Genomic DNA, 16525 nt, shown 5'->3' with positions numbered 1-16525 from the left:
AGTCTGAAGCCCTAGGTTCCCCAAGAGCTGGAAACCAGTGTGCTGGGACGACTGGAAGTGGAAGGGGCTCAATAGTAGCCGTCAGAGGATTGAGAGAATTCAAATACTGTTAAAACCTTGTAGGCGCCATGTAGTTCGCGTTCCGCGTTTCGACTACACAAGCCACACTGTTGGGACCCTGAGTCACAGCACCCCAAAGATCAGCCAGAGTTTTTGGCAGCATAGCGTAATCAGAAAAATCAGACATTAAAGATCCTAGTAGGATCTTTTAAAGACACCTATTTAAAAACCGTATTTACCTTTTGTAATCAGAAACCAGCCCTGGTGTTTTTCTCGCTCTGAAATCACATCTTTAATTAAAGTCGTACTGCTCTTACTGTGTTATTGATGATATTACAATACTATATTATTTTATGCCGATTAAATTGTTTTTAGTTTTATGTTCATGTTGCCTTCTCTTTAAGGACTTGAGGTTATTTGGCAACTGATCCAGTCTGTTCAGAAATACTTCAAACTTTTTTTTACAGCTGGAAAGGTTGAAGCTTAAGAAAACACATTTTATACAGGGAAGTATGGAGTTCATGTTGGAACTTAAGTGTTTTGGTCTCTCTGGGATCTTAAGTGGATTGAAAAAAACAACTGTCAGGTACCCCCCTCCCCCCTCCCATTTATAACCTCATTCTAGGGTTGCACAAGTTGGAACTTTCCACTGTTCAGCTTCTGGTAGGGATAAAGTGAACGAAAGGAGTTGTGCTTAAGAACTCTAGTTCCTAGATTGTGAACTCTGGAATAATTAGGGGTTGAACCAAAGATGCCTAATTAGATAGTATGAGATATTTGAAGTGAGAATTGAAAAACAGAATTTTTGTAGTGTCAGAGTATTTGGTAATATTTTTGCTTGCTTACCTATAGTTGAGTAAGAAAAATAATTTTACAAATCAAATGATAAAAGGTGTGTGTACACGCACGTCTTAAAGAGAAAGAACGGGCACCTGACCACCTCAGTCAATAGAGCACGTGACTTTTGATCTCAGGGTTATGAGTTCAAGCCCCACATCTGGTGTAGAGATTATTTAAAAATCTTAAAAAATAAGGAGAACAGAACCTTTTGTGGTATGTTAATAACTAATCTGCATGAAACATAGGATTTTGTGTGTGTGTGTGTCTGTGTGTGTGAAAAATAGTCAAAAGGAGAAAGAAAGTAGTAGTTCCAGTCAAATGGTGATTTTTTTTTCCCCCAAAGACTTGGAGGTGATGCAGTCATTTATGTAAATATATGTATGTAAAGTTAAGTTTCTGGAACATATTAAGTGTTTAATATGTGGAATTTAAAAAAGGTGAATCTGTGAACATTCTTCTTAGCCTCTAAAACAGTTCCAAAACCAGTGGTTATGATGGTCTCTTAACAACTTGTCTTCAAATTGGCTTATCTGTGGATGAGGGACAGAGTAACTTGTAGATTGCAAAGCTAGTTGATTTGCAATACTCAAATTACTGACTTTTTAGTCCTTAGTGATGACTTTAGATACTCTTGTGTTGCTCTGTTTATGAAAAGAATAATACATGGTATGATTTTGAGTGCCTATAGAGAGTTGAGAGAGGTATTAAATTAGACTTCACATTTTTAATTAAGTATGGGTTAAGTGATCCTCCAAAAGACCTTTTAAATTTTAAGATGGCATGCTAAATTGTTAGTGAAATGTTTAATGTATGCTATAACTGAACTAAAATTTGAATATATGATATAGAACTATTTTTTAATGTACTGCATAGTCACATTATAATTTATCATGTTTCCTTTCATGCTTGTGGACTTTGGGCCTCTAATAAGATTTTATAAGAAAGTGAAATGTAGTAAAAAGGCATTGTTTGAGAAAAGGAGGAAAGTTTTGTTAGTCTAAGAGAATAGAGCAAGCCAAGGTTTGGACATGAAAAATATATTGGGTTCTGTAAATAGCAAGGAGGAGGAATACTGTAGGATTAGTATGTTTGAAAAGTTAAGTTGGGGCCAGATTTGTCACTCACTTTTTCAACAGGGATTTAGTGTGCTGTTATAGACTAGACACTGTTTTAGGTTCTGGGAACACAGTAGTGAATAAAACCATGGTCTCTGTTCTGTATTTAATATTATAGTAATATTAATTTATCTGTAGCATCTCAGATTTTTTGGCTGTGACCCATAATAGGTTGTACATGTAATATTGCATCCCAATAAACACCAGTTGCATTCTGTATGTATTTCAACAATGTCCTCTCAATGTGTGCGTGAACTCTGATGTACTGTTTTCAATTCTGTATTTTTCCATTAAAAAGAGGAGCTGATTTGAAGCAATCTGAAATTTGAAAAACATTACTCAAGAGGCGATATAAAATAGGGGCGCCTGGCTGGCTCAGTCAGTAAAGCCTGCAGCTCTTGATCTCTGGGTTGTGAGTTAGAGCCCCATTTTGAGTGTGGAGATTGCTTAAATAAACTTAAAAAAAGAAAGGGGAGATGATAATTACTTAAACTGTAGTAATAGCAGTGTGAGTGAAGAGGATAGTTAATCTTTATGGCAAGGTATCTGTGATTATTTTGTGAATGAGGCTTAGAGAGGTGAAGTATCTTGCTCAGTGTTCCCTAATGAGTAACTGGGCCAGATCTTTAATTGAGTTCTGTCCCACTCTAAAGCCCAAGTACTTTATTTTTTTTAAAACAATTTTATTTATTTATTTGACAGAGAGTGAGAGAGCACAAGCAGGGAGAACAGTAGAGGGAGAAGGAGAGGGAGAAGCAGGCTCCCCTATGAGCAGGGAGCCTGATACGGGACTCCATTCCAGGACCCTGGGATCATGACCTGAGCCAAAGGCAGATGCTTAACCATCTGAGCCACCCAGGCGCCCCTAAAGCCCAAGTACTTTATTATACCACTTCTCATGTGGCTATGAAAATAATATATTAGTTTTTAGTCTGGGGGGACTAAGGACTCAGATGCTATTTTTTTATTATTCAGTGAATTGAGTGTGTAGTACTAGTCCTCCCGGTGTACTCTATCCCTATATATTGGTAGATCTCGTGCTTACTCACAAGAAACTTGTAATCTAGTAGGAAAGATGATATCGAACAAGTACCACAAATGTGATTTGTGCTATGGAGAAAAAGACAGAATGCTGTGGAAGCATCATTGAGGGAAGCTAACTAATTTGGAGTGTATGGGAAAACTTTTTAGGAAGTGATGTTTAAACTTCATGCACAGAGGAATGAGTAGGCTTCAGCTAGATTGAGGGTTCTAAGTGGGGATGAGGTAGAGGGGTAGGAAAGTATTCCACATGAAAGAAACTGGGTACACTAAGGCTTTGAAGTAGAAAGGAGCTGAACTGGAAAACAAAACAACCAAACTTCAACAAAAATAGAATTTCTTGGCTGCAGAAGTTTTTAGAGAGTGGGGAGAGTTTTGGTGTTAGCATGGGTTAGAATCCTGTCTCTTCCTTACTAACCATATAACTTTTGACAAATTATTTAACCTTAGTTTTGTTTTTCCCCTTCTTAAAAATGGGTAAGTGGCATTCAGCAGAATACTTGTTCAATAAATGGTGTCTCAGGATTATCACAAATAGCTAGTAATTGAAATCATAGCAGTATATGATGACATGCTTTCATTCATTCATTCTTTCACAAATAAGTGTCTTCAGTGTGTCATGCAACTCAGTATGCAATAATTGAATTTTGTGTGTGTGTGTATAATCACAGCAAATGTCACAAAAGAATATACCTTTGCTATGTGCGAAGCACTCTGATAAAATTTTTTTCCATTTTGGTTTTCATTTGCAAAAAGAGAAAAAGCTGGTCTGAAGCAGTCTGCAGTTTGAAAAATACTGGTCTAGTGGGGAGATAATGATTACTTAAACTACAGCAGTAGTACTGTGAATAAAAAGAAGGGGATGGTTAATTCTTATGTTAGGGTATACTAAATGAGTAAATTTACTATGTTATAGTATAATATGGATAAAAGAAAAAAATAGAGGACGGTAAAGGGGATCAAATATGGTAAAAGGGATCATGTATGCCAGGGATGGGAGCAAGTTACAATTTTAAATAGGATTGCCCAGGTAGGTCTTACTGAGAAGGTGACCAGTATTTCTTCCTCCCTCCCTCCCCACCTTCCTTCTTTCCTTCCTTCCTTCCCTTTAAGATTTATTTATTTGAGAGAAAGAGAGAGGGGGTGGGTTTGGGAGTGGGTGTTGAGAGGGAGAGGGAGAGAATCTCAAGGAGACTCTCCGCTGAGCACAGAGCCCACACCAGGCTCAATCTGAGGACTCTGAGATCATGACCTGAGCCAAAATCAAGAGTCAGACACCCCGAGAAGGTGAGATATCACCAAAGGAGAAGGTAAGAAAGGCATCTGGGAGATCACTCTGGGTAGAGGAAACAGCCATTCAGAGGCTCTAAGTAAGGCTGGAGAATGTGGTCTGTTTTAGAGAAAAGAAGATGTCAGTGTGGCTGTGGGTGAGTGAGGACAAGAGTAGGAGAAGATGAGGTCAAAAGATAAATGGTAGGAGGGGGACAGTGAGCCATTTCAAGGCCATTGACTTTTACTCTCTGAGATAGAGCAGTGGAGTGACATGGTCTTATTTATGTTTTAGAAAGAATACTATCTGCTATGCTGAGAATGGACTGGGGACAGGGGGGTAGGGGTCGGGTGCAGCAAAAGGGAAGAAGCCGGTTATCTATAGAAGGTTACAGAAGACTGTAATAGTATTTTAGATGAGAAATGAGTGGTTGAATGAGGATTGTAAGAAGTGGAGTGCTGAATATATATGAAAGGTTCCATAACAAAGTGGTTGGATGTGAGAGAAAGAAGAGTTAAGGATGAGTCCCAAGATTTTTGGCCTGAGCAACTGAAAGGAGGGATTTTCTATCAGCAGATATGGGGAAGGCAATGGATAGAGCAGGTTTTGGGGGAGAGATCAGAAGTTCACTTAGGGACATTTTGTAATTTGAAATGGCTGTGTATGTGTAGATGATAAAAGTAGCAGTTAGATATATGGATCTGGAGTTTGGAAAAAAGCTGGAGATAGAATTTGGGAGTTGGTATATAATTAGTATTTGTATTTAAAACCGTGTGAGATTGGGAGTTAATGGAGATAGAGAGGGTAGATGACCTTGAAAGAAAGGTCAAGTGCCTGAGGAGACTAGTGCTCAGGAGGAAGAGTGATTGTGAGGTAGAAAGAGGTGATGGTATGACTTGGAAGCCAAGTGAAGGAAATATATCAAATGGAAGAACATTATCAGCCTAAGGAGAGTGTCAATTGAGAAAAGGAGAGAGTTGAGGACAAAATCTTGGGTGCTACCAATTCTTAAAGGACTGTTGTGAAGAAAAAAAAATTCTTCAGAATGGTAGGAGGAAAGCTAGGTGAATGTGATATGTCAGAAAAGGCAAGAAAAGAGAACCTTTCAAGTACAAAGTCATCAGTACTGTTGGATGCTGTAAAGAATAGATCAGGAAAATGAATTAGGAAATGTTTAATTGGACTTAATGAACAAGAAGATTGTGACCTTGGCAAATTTTAGAGAATGATGAAACCAGATTGAAGAGGAAAGAGAGGTTACAGAAGTAGAGATAAGAAGCTTATACAACTTCATTGGCTTTGTCCTTGAAACAAAATCCAGATCCTTTTTTTTTTTAATTTTTTTAAAAAAAATTTTGTAAAGATTTTATTTGTTTATTTGACAGAAAGAGACACAGCGAGAGAGGGAGCACAAGCAGGGGGAGTGGGAGAGGGAGAAGCAGGCTTCCCGCTGAGCAGGGAGCCTGATGTGGGGCTGGATCCCAGGAACCTGGGATCATGACTTGAGCCGAAGGCAGACGTTTAATGACTGAGCCATCCAGGTGCCCCCAAAATCTAGATCCTTAATATAGATTATGATTGATTACCCTTTGTTTTTAAGCTAAATTGTCATATATATGTTATAAATTATATAGAAGAAGAAGAAAAACATTTACATGTTTGAATGCTATTGGAAGTGATTTAAGACACTGAGAGAAACTGATAAGTGGAGAGTAAAGATAATTTAAGATCCACCATTCTTGAGAAGATGGGTGGGAGAAATGATCAGTTCATGAGTTCAGGGTGTGACCTTTGCTAGGAGCAGAGGTATTTTATCCATTATGACCATGGGAAGGAGGAGGACCAATGATGATTATGTATTTCAGCCATTGTAGGAGTGTTATAGTAGAGATACAAAACAAATACTTTTTGAGAGTGGAAAAGAGGCAAGATTATAAATGCAAGGGGATTCGGAGGTTGGTTCATAATAGATTTGCTTCTTAGAGATGTAAAGAATTTTAAGAAGGAAATGGAGGCTTAATAGAAATCTAAGGATAGGGCGCCTGGGTGGCTCAGTTGGTTAAGTGACTGCCTTCAGCTCAGGTCATAATCCTGGAGTCCCAGGATCGAGTCCCGCATCGGGCTCCCTGCTCAGCGGGGAGTCTGCTTCTCCCTCTGACACTCCCCCTTCTCATGCTCTCTCTCTCTCTCTCACTCTGTCTCTCAAATGAATAAATAAAAAATAAAAAAAGAAATAAGAAATTTCCTTTAAAAAAAAAGAAATCCAAGGATAAAGACTTACCATTGGTTGTGGCAACTAGCTCATTATGAGAAATTAGTATTTTTACTTGGAGTGGTATGGACTGGACTGCATGGTGAACCAACAGATGATTATTTTCGTGGGAAAAATGCTGCAGTGAACACCCTTGTTCATGATTAATTCTTTAAAATGGTCTTTAAAAAGAATTATTTCTAACTATAGAAATGTTACTTTTTATGTATTTCTCTTTTATCTAGCAATTTTGTTAGTCTAATCCTTCTAATAGTTGCCTGTGGATTCCTCATTATTTCTTTAAGAGAAAATTCTACAAGTGTTATTGGTAGGTCAAAATATACTTAATTTTACGGTTTATGCTACATATTAGCATATTGAAATTTGAGAATATAACCCCCAAAAAATAGCTTTTCAAAAATGGGCATTTACATGAGAAGATGTACTGTGATGTACTTAGCAAAGCCAAATATTAGGAAGGATTCAAACCAAATTGAGGGATATTTAAGCAAATCCCTCATATTGCCCTTTTTGCTTATCTATGTTTCTGTGAATGCACTAAACAATGACTTGTCTCAGAACTGCTCTTTCTGCTGCTTGGAATTTTCTTGCTCTACATATCTGTATAATTGACTTACTATATCATCCTCTCTTTTTTTTTTCCTTAGCACCTAGTATCTTGTACATATTGTAAACATACTTTTTTTTTTTTTTTTAAGAAATGTTGTTATTCTTTGGGACTCCTGGGTGGCTCAGTCGGTTAAGCGGCTGCGTTTGGCCCAGGTCATGATCCCAGGGTCCTGGGATCAAGTCCCACATCGGGCTTCTTGCTCAGTGGGGAGCCTGCTTCTCCCTCTCTCTCCCTCTGCTTGTGCTCTCGCTGTCAAATAAATAAAATCTTAAAAAAAAAAAATGACTGTATTCTTCAACTAAAATGTCAGCTCCTTGAGAGTAGGGACTTTGTTTTGCTCACAGTTAAATTTCCAGTGCTTAAGACAGTATCTGACACACAGAAGTTGCTCACTAAATATTTATTGAATGAAGATTATTACACAAGGAAATGATATTAGTTAGAGATTTTTTTAAAAAAATACTAAATGAACAGGGTTTAGCATAATTTGTAAACCTAATTTCAGTAAAATAAAAAATAAGATAACATAAAAATGAAATAATATCATGTAAACCCTAAAGGACAAAGGACAGAAGAGGAAGTATTAACCTGAGAATTAAAACCTTTTGGAAGAAAAAGATGGACTGGATTTAACTGATAAACTTAGGTTTTCATTTTTCTGCATTCAGTTCTTTGCCTGCAGAGAGGGAAGTTAATAAGAAATATGAGGAATTGTCCCACAAAACTCCAGAAAGGCTCAGGAATATTGGTTACCACGTGCCTCTGAGAATGAGAGTGCTGAGTGGAGCTAAAAATTCTAGGATTGGTTGAAAGTCTGGAGTAGTTTAGACCCTCCATTTTCCTTCTCCATATAACATAACTAGCAAAGGGCGCCTGGGTGGCTCAGTCGTTAAGCGTCTGCCTTCGGCTCAGGTCATGATCCCGGGTTCCTGGGATCGAGTCCCACATCGGGCTCCCTGCTCCGCTGGAAGCCTGCTTCTCCCTCTCCCACTCCCCCTGCTTGTGTTCCTGCTCTCGCTATCTCTCTCTGTCAAATAAATAAAATCTTAAAAAAAAAAAAAAAAAAAAACATAACTAGCAAAAAACTAGATGTTTATTATTTGAAAAGGGTGGAACCAGAGAAGTTTTGACACAGCTGATGGGAGCTGGGACAGGGGTGAAGGGTCTTGATGAAAATGGGAAATTGAATGAAAGTGCACATATTGAATGGTGAGATCACTAGCCCTGTTTTTCTTCTTTGTCCCAGAATGCTTACTGCCTTCTGTATATATTTTTAGGTTGAAACATTCTTCTTTGGGAAAACTTAACACCAGGGAAATGATGTAAAGCACTGACATTTAGTGAGTTCCCCCTCAATAGAATGCCATCCTGCACTGAGGTTCACCAGTGTTCAAGCTTTATGTAGCTTCTGATTTTGTGTGATGCCTCACACTTCTTGAACAATAGTTTGAAGATCACTCTACTTGAGAGACCAAAACAAATAGTGAAAAAACACTCGGAAGAGACAGTGCTGAGAACAGAAGAAAATTTAAAGTGATTTATAGAGACATAGGAGATATTGCACCAGTGAAACAGGAATAGGAGACTGTAAAATGGATTATTCAGAGTAAAAGGAATTAAAATTTTGATTCATATATTAAAACTCTAGTAAAAGTGATCACTCAGAGTAGAATGAGTCATAGGGATGGGGGAAAAATGTAGGAAAAGGTAAGAAAAGTAGAGGATCAGTCCAGGAGGTCCAACGACTGAGTAATGTGAGTTCAACAAAGATAAAAGAGAAAACCAAGGGAAGAAAATTATTACATAAATGATAAATATGGAATATAAGAATTGAATGATGTAAATATCTAGAGTAAAATAGGCCTTCTGAATGAATGCCAGCAGAATGAGGAGAAAAGACTTACCTTAAGGCTCATCATTTTGGAATTTCAGAACACCTGGATTTAAAGCTACCATGGAGATAAAAACAGGTCTCAAATAGAGGAGTTTTCTCAATAGCAGTACCCTAGGGGTGCCGGGGTGACATAGTCAGTTAAGCGTCCAACTCTTGGTTTCATCTCAGGTTGTGATCTTGGGGTTGTGGGATTGAGCCCTGCGTTGGGCTCTGCGTTCAGGGTGAAGTCGGCTTGGGACTCTCTCTTCTTCCCTCTCTCCCTCTCCTTCTGCCCCTCCCCTCTGTGCTAGTGCACAAGCTCTCTCTCAAATGAATAGATCTTCAAAAAAAAAAAAAAAAAAGGCAACACCCCATGTTAGGAAACAAAAGATTTCTTCAAAACTTTTTTTTTTTTTTTTAAGTAATCTGAATGCTTATAACATAGGGCTCAAACTCACCACCCTGGGATCAGGAGTCTTGTAAGAACAAAAAATGTCTAAAATTGAAAAATCAAGAAATAGATAGACCTCCAGATAAACTCTGTTGTGTGCTGGTTTTATGGAGTGAAAGTCAACAGCTTTTTTCTTCCTTTTAAAACTTCTGCAAAAATTCTTTTGTCGGGACGCCTGGGTGGCTCAGTCGGTTAAGTGGCTGCCTTTGGCTCAGGTCATGATCCTGGGGTCCTGGGATCGAGCCCCACGTCCGGCTCCCTGCTCAGCGGAGAGCCTGCTTCTCCCTCTCCCTCTGCCTGCCACTCTGCCTACTTGTGCTCTCTTTATCTCTCTGTCAAATAAATAAATAAAATCTTTAAAAAAATTCTTTTGTCTTTTCATTTTTTTATTTTTATTTTAAAAAGATTTTATTTATTTGACAGAGAGATAGAGTTGGAATACAAGCAGGGAGCCCCACGAGGGGCTCGATCCCAGGACCCTGGGATCACGACCCAAGCCGAGGGCAGACGTTTAACGACTGAGCCACCCAGGCACCCTCCTCAGTTATTTTAAAGTATAACATCAGGATTGGAAAATGCTATTTGAGGAATTTGTTGTTTGCAGTGATACTTTGATTTATGTGAATTTATAGACTTCCACATGCTTTTATCTCATCTGATGTTCTCAACAGCCCTATGCAAATATTGTTAGTCCCTAATTTAGAAGTGAGGAAAGTAAGACTGATGTAGGATCACATGCTATTAAGGGAGAGAACTTAGACTCACTCCCCTTACCCCTTGTTCATTCTAATATTTACTGTACTATATCTCATGATGAAAGAAGGATTTGGATGGGCACCGGGGAGGCTCAGTTGGTTAAGCGTCTGCCTTCGGCCCAGGTCATGATCCCAGGGTTCTGGGATCGAGCCCCATGTTGGGCTCCCTGCCCATCGGGGAGCTTCTCTCTCTTCTCCCCGTTTGTGCTCTCTCTTGCTATCTCTGTCTCTCTCAAATAAATAAAATCTTAAAAAAAAAAAGGATTTGGAAATTCTAATTCCTAGTCTTTTGTACTTTATATTTCCTAATTTACTTATAATTAAGCTGTTGTCTTTTTTGTGTGTGTGATAAAAGCCACATAACATAAAACTTACCTTAACTGTTTTAAGTGTATAGTTCAGTAGTGTTAAATATTCACGTGGTTGTTAACAGATTACCAGAACTTTTCATTTTACAGATCTGAAACTGTACTCATTAAACAACTCCCCTTTTCTCCCTCACTACATTCCCTGGTAACTGCATTCTATTTTGTTTCTATGAATTTGATTACTCTAGATACCTCGTATAAGTAGAATCATACAGTGTCTTTTTTTGTGACTGGCTTATTTCACCTAGCATAATGTCCTCAAGGTTCATCCATATAGAATATGACAGGATTTCTTTCATTTTAAAGGCTAAAGAGGGGCGCCTGGATGGCTCAGTTGGTTAAGCATCAGACTCTTGATTTAGGCTCGGGTTGTGATCTCGGGATTGAGGGATTGAGCCTTGCTTTGGCTCTGTGCTCAGTGTGGAGACTGCTTAAGAGTCTCTCTCTGCCCCTCCCCTCTTGCTTGCTTGGGTGCTCTCTCTCACTCTTTTTCCCTCTCTAAAAAAAACAGCCTAAAGGCTGAATAATATTTCATTGTATATACTACATTTTGTTTATTCATCTGTCAGTGGACATTTGAGTTGCTTGCTCCTTTTGGCTGTTGTGGATTGTGCTGCTGTGAATGTGGGCATGCATGTAGCTCTTTGAGTCCCTGCTTTTTTTTTTTTTTAAAGATTTTATTTATTTATTTGAGAGAGAGAGAATGAGAGATAGATAGCACGAGAGGGAAGAGGGTCAGAGGGAGAAGCAGACTCCCTGCTGAGCAGGGAGCCCGATGTGGGGCTCGATCCCGGGACTCCAAGATCATGACCTGAGCCGAAGGCAGTCGCTTAACCAACTGAGCCACCCAGGCGCCCTGAGTCCCTGCTTTTAGTTAACTTGGATATATACCAAGTGGGATTCTTTGGTCATATATAGTAGTTCTGTTTTTAATTTTATCACAAACCTCCATACTGTTTTCTGTAGCAGTTGCATCATTTTACAATCCTACCAACAGTGTACAAGGATTCCAGTTTTTCATCCTTGCCAAGACTTTTCTGTTTTTTTTTTTTAATAGTAGCTACCATAATGGTTGTGATGAGATACCTCATTGTGATTTTGATTTGTGTTTTTCTGATGATTAGTGATGTTGAGTATCTGTTCATATGCTTGTTGGCCATTTGTATATCATCTTTGGAGAGATTCTATTGAAGTCCTTTACCCATTTTTAAATCAGATTACTTTTTTGTTTCTGAATTGTAGTTCTTTATATATCCTGGATATTAACCCATAATTGGATATAAGATTTACAGATATTTCCTCCTATCCTTATGTTGTCTTTTCACTCTGTTGATTGTGTTCTCTGATGCACAAACGTTTTAAACTTTGAGATAGCCCATTTGTCTGTTTTTACTTTTGTTCCCGTTGTTTTTGGTGTCATTTCCAGGAAATCATTGCCATCTCCAGTATCATGAAGATTTCCTGTATGTTTTCTTCTAGAAATTTTATATTTTTACATTTTACATTCAGGCTTTTAATTCATTTTGAGTTAATTTTTGTATGGGGTATAAGGTAAAGCTCCAACTTCATTCTTTTGCATGTGAATATCCAGTTTTCCAGCACCTTTTGTTAAACTGACTACCCTTTCTTTGTTGAATGATGTTGGTACCCTTGTTGAAAATCATTTAATTATATAAGCAAAAGTTTATTTCTGGGCTCTTTGTTCTGTTCTGTTGGTTTGGTTGTCTTTATGCGAAAACCACAATTGTCTCCTTCCTTTTGATATTTTTTGCCCCTTTGCTGTTTTATGTTGCTAATTGGAAGTTATTGATTGTTGTCAAGAATAAAGTGGGACTAGTTAACTGCCACATTATGAAGAATATGTTGGAATAACTTATTAAAAAAATAACTTTAGTGTATTCTTTTGGCTCTGTGATTTTTGGAGTAATCAGAAAAATGATCTCCCTAAGGGTAAGGATGATGTTCTTAATTCTTTTTACAGCATTTTAATTGCAGGGTGTGGAGTAATTGATAATCTCTGAAGATGCAGGGGTGTGGTAAATTTGCTGATTGCAGAAGAAACCATTATGTCCCACTTAAATATGCAATTAGAATAGGGCTGGTGGTAATGACTCAGAATGTATCAACCAACATTTTGTTTGTTTGACAGTGGCTTTGAAATCAAAAGACAGAAACCAATGACAAATTTGCATATGGAAAATTAATCTTCAAACGTGTCTTTTCTTTAACGGAAGGGGAAAAAGAGAAAAATAAATTGAGAACTTCTTTGCCTTTTTCTAGGGCCTCAAATGGCTCAAACTGGGAAAAGCTAATGGGAAGGAAACATTTTTTTCTGATAGTCTAATACTTTGGATTCTCTTTTACTGTGTACCAACTATGTTTGCTTCTTGTATTATCTCTTGTCAGATGCCTCTGTAGATTTACTTCTATCATTTCCTCTCAAATTCGTCTGGCTATACCCTGCCTTCTCTGCTGCTCACCCTTCCTCTTCCTCAATGTAAAACCTGTTCATTCTGGTTGGTTTCTCTTCTTCGAATCAATTCTAATTTCTACTTGTTTGTTGTCTACTGTCAAGAAGGATTTTTCTATCATGTCAAGTGGGCTTTTCTAGGAAGATGGTAAGAGGGGATATTGGATAGGCAACTGAAAGTGTCTTGCTACATGGCTAATGCAATTTTTCTAGAGATAAAACTTCAACATTTTCCCAGATTTAACATACATGTATTCTTTGATTAAGTGGTTTCATTGTTTAGAGATCAAGAATGAAATTAATAAATTCCTTTAATAGCTAATTGGGACTTTTAAAAGGTGGTTTTGATGATGCCAAATAAACATTTGGAAGATGTTCCTCTTTATTTGTGTTTCCACAGATCATTAACTGAAGACAAAATAAACAACTATGCAAAATTCTCACATGGATGAGTACAGAAATTCTAGTAATGGCAGCACAGGCAACAGTTCAGAGGTAGTGGTAGAACAGTCTGCTGATTTCAGTACTGAGATTATGAATGTTACGGAAATGGAACAGTCCCCTGATGGATCTCCTAATGTGAATGCAACTACAGAAGAAAATGAAATAACAAATGCTGTGGACCTTCCAGTGACAGAAACAGAAGCAAATTTCCCTCCAGAATATGAAAAGTTCTGGAAAACTGTAGAAAACAATCCTCAGGATTTTACAGGCTGGGTATATTTGCTTCAGTATGTAGAACAGGAGGTTAGTAACTATTTTAAATGGAACTAGAAGGGACAGATTAAACAAGTAATATCAGAGGAGGTTTACTGTTTTGTAATTAAAGTTGCCTCTTTTATAATTTTCAGATTAAGTTGAATAACATTAGATGTGTACATTTTTTAGCTTTAAAAATAACTTTTATAACATTTGTATGTATTTGTCAATATTAGTACAAAGTCTAATATTTGTAGTAATTGGTGTGTGTGCGTACGTGTGTGTATAATCACTGAAATAAAGTTACCTTGCTATTTGACAGAATTACTTCCTTTTGTTTTGAAGGATAAGACTTATGTAATATGCAGGAAAAAGATCTGTGTGTGTGGTTTTTAAATCTGTCAGTTTATTTTATTTGAGATAATACATTTGGAAGAAATAACTATTTTTGTGACACAAACTTCCAGGATTTTTAAACACCTTGTTTTATTTTCATCAGAATCACTTGATGGCTGCCAGGAAAGCATTTGACAAATTTTTCATACACTATCCGTATTGCTATGGTTACTGGAAAAAGTATGCAGACCTTGAAAAGCGGCATGACAACATTAAACAATCAGATGAGGTGCGTACATTACTGAATAAAATTATCTCCATTAGGTACTGTAAGCCAAATAATAACGAAACAAAAACTTTTTTTTTTTTTTTTTTTTGGCTGGCAGTACCTACGATTTATGGTCAAACAATTTTATAGGGTATTTTATTTGCATTTGTCACTCTTGTGGCATTTGTAGCTAATATTTTCTCTCTTTGTTGGCAGGTGCGTTAAACCTCTACAGTTTGTCAAGCTTTGCAGTGCAAGCCTCTGTATTACACTGCAGCTTAACAAGTAGGGCAGGGCTTTTCTCTCACTTACATTTATTTCTCATTTTCCAAACAATATAGTTGGTTTGCTAGTCACATTTGCTACGTCTTATTGCATTTTTGGTCAGACGCTGTCATTGATGCTCTAATGGGTCTGTGCCCTATGGTCTGTAACCCAAAGCCTGCCCACACAACCCGGTCAGAATGCAGGGACTGCTGCGCTTTGAAGATCAAGACTCTGCACGTGGGGATCAGAACATTGCCATGTTCTATCCAACCTCCACCCAAATGGTAATGGTAGATTATTTAAACAAAATTCCAGTAATTAGTATTTCTAAGGTTCACCGGATAACACAGTGTTGCCTCTCTGTTAAGAAATAATTAAATATTTGAAGTACAGTTTGTTGTTTTCTTCTTAGGTGTATCGTCGGGGGCTTCAGGCAATACCTCTTAGTGTTGACCTATGGATACATTATATAAACTTCTTAAAAGAAACATTGGACCCTGGTGAATCTGAGACAAACAGTACAATAAGAGGGTATGCTAAACATTGATATTTTCAAATGCCTTCAAAGGAGAAATAAGTATTCTGATGATAATAGAACTACTCATGAATGCTAAACTGAATGTTTAACATACATTTCTTTTTCACTATTTAAAAAAATGAAACGTAGTAAACTTATGCATGATTATAAAAATTACAGATAATAATGCCCTCATTCCACACCCCCGTTGGCCCATTGCCTTTGTGGTTTATGAATTGTGTATTCTTTCATATACATACAGATGTGCATGTGTGTATTGTACATATTTGGCTTTTTTTTTAATGTAACAATGTTTTGGAATCTCTCCCTATCGTAATTTTTCAAGCATTGAAGAAGTATGTTGTGGTATCAAAGTACTGTATTTTATTTGTCCAAATCCTTATTTATAGGAAGTAATCAGTGACACAGGGAACATGTCTGTATTAGTCATTATTTATGTAGAGCGTGCTAGAAATGGAACTTTTGTCAAAGAGAACACACAACTAACTTTTATCAAATGTTCTTTCAAAAGTGGTATCAATTTAAACTCCCACAGTATATGAGAGTAGTCATACTTTCCCATAGCTGTGCCACATTCTCTTTAACCTCCATTGATATCTCAGTATTTTAGGTTGCCTATCTCTAGACTGCTCATCCCAGTTTGCCATCTTTTCGCGTACTTGTATAAGCCATTTGCTCATTGCCTGTTCATATCATTTGCTCATTTTACTTTTGGATTGTCCTTTTCTTATGATTATAGGAAATTTTAAATGTGTTTTTTTTTCAGTAGTATTTTTTTTAATTTTTTTATTGTTATGTTAAATGTGTTTTTGGTTTTTATTTTTATCAAAGTATGTGCATATAGTTGAAAAAGTCAGTGTTAAACTGCTTACAACAAAAAGCAGTTCCTCCACCCTTCTTCAAGTATTTTAGCTGTTTCTTGCATTTTCCTATATGTTTATAATAGTAGCTCTTTCTCTCTCTTCATTACATTATGATTTTGTTACGGTAGATGAGATTTTTAATTCACTTATACTCTTCCCATATCTTACTTTTCCAATATTGATAGGTTTCAAAGCCTTTTATTTTTCCTGGAGTTAATTACCCCTTTTTATCCTTACCTCCTTTTTCCCACTTGCTTAGTTTTCTTTGAACATTTAAAATTTCCTACCCCTTCCAACAGCCACTTTCAGTAGTTAGTACTCATAACTGACTTTCCACAGTGTACAAATGCTATGTACATTTTTTGGAAGCTAAAAAATGTATATATCTAGTGTTATTCTACTTACTCTGCAAATTGTGAAAGGGAATTA

At 37.2% G+C, this 16525-nt stretch overlaps 1 protein-coding gene across 4 annotated transcripts in view; it reads left to right on the top strand.

Moving 5' to 3' along the window:
* Positions 1 to 16525, top strand: part of PRPF39 (pre-mRNA processing factor 39) — a 37627-nt gene that overhangs the window by 460 nt on the left and 20642 nt on the right. Inside the window, exons 2-6 of one of the 4 annotated variants that reach the window (XM_027569848.2) lie at positions 13526 to 13872; positions 14324 to 14449; positions 14645 to 14713; positions 14817 to 14979; positions 15108 to 15226. In XM_027569848.2, coding sequence (XP_027425649.1) covers positions 14893 to 14979; positions 15108 to 15226 — 206 coding nt within the window. In that variant the 5' untranslated portion in view covers positions 13526 to 13872; positions 14324 to 14449; positions 14645 to 14713; positions 14817 to 14892. Of the gene's footprint in view, positions 1 to 13525; positions 13873 to 14323; positions 14450 to 14644; positions 14980 to 15107; positions 15227 to 16525 lie in introns of those variants that run through there. The other 3 variants (XM_027569847.2, XM_027569846.2, XM_027569849.2) reach the window with 3 other exon arrangements.

The sequence above is a fragment of the Zalophus californianus genome, chromosome 6, assembly GCF_009762305.2.
Source record: "Zalophus californianus isolate mZalCal1 chromosome 6, mZalCal1.pri.v2, whole genome shotgun sequence".
NCBI classification, from domain to species: Eukaryota; Metazoa; Chordata; class Mammalia; order Carnivora; family Otariidae; genus Zalophus; species Zalophus californianus.
The sequence above is the reverse complement of the archived record's forward strand: the minus strand, read 5'-3'. Positions and strand labels throughout refer to the sequence as shown.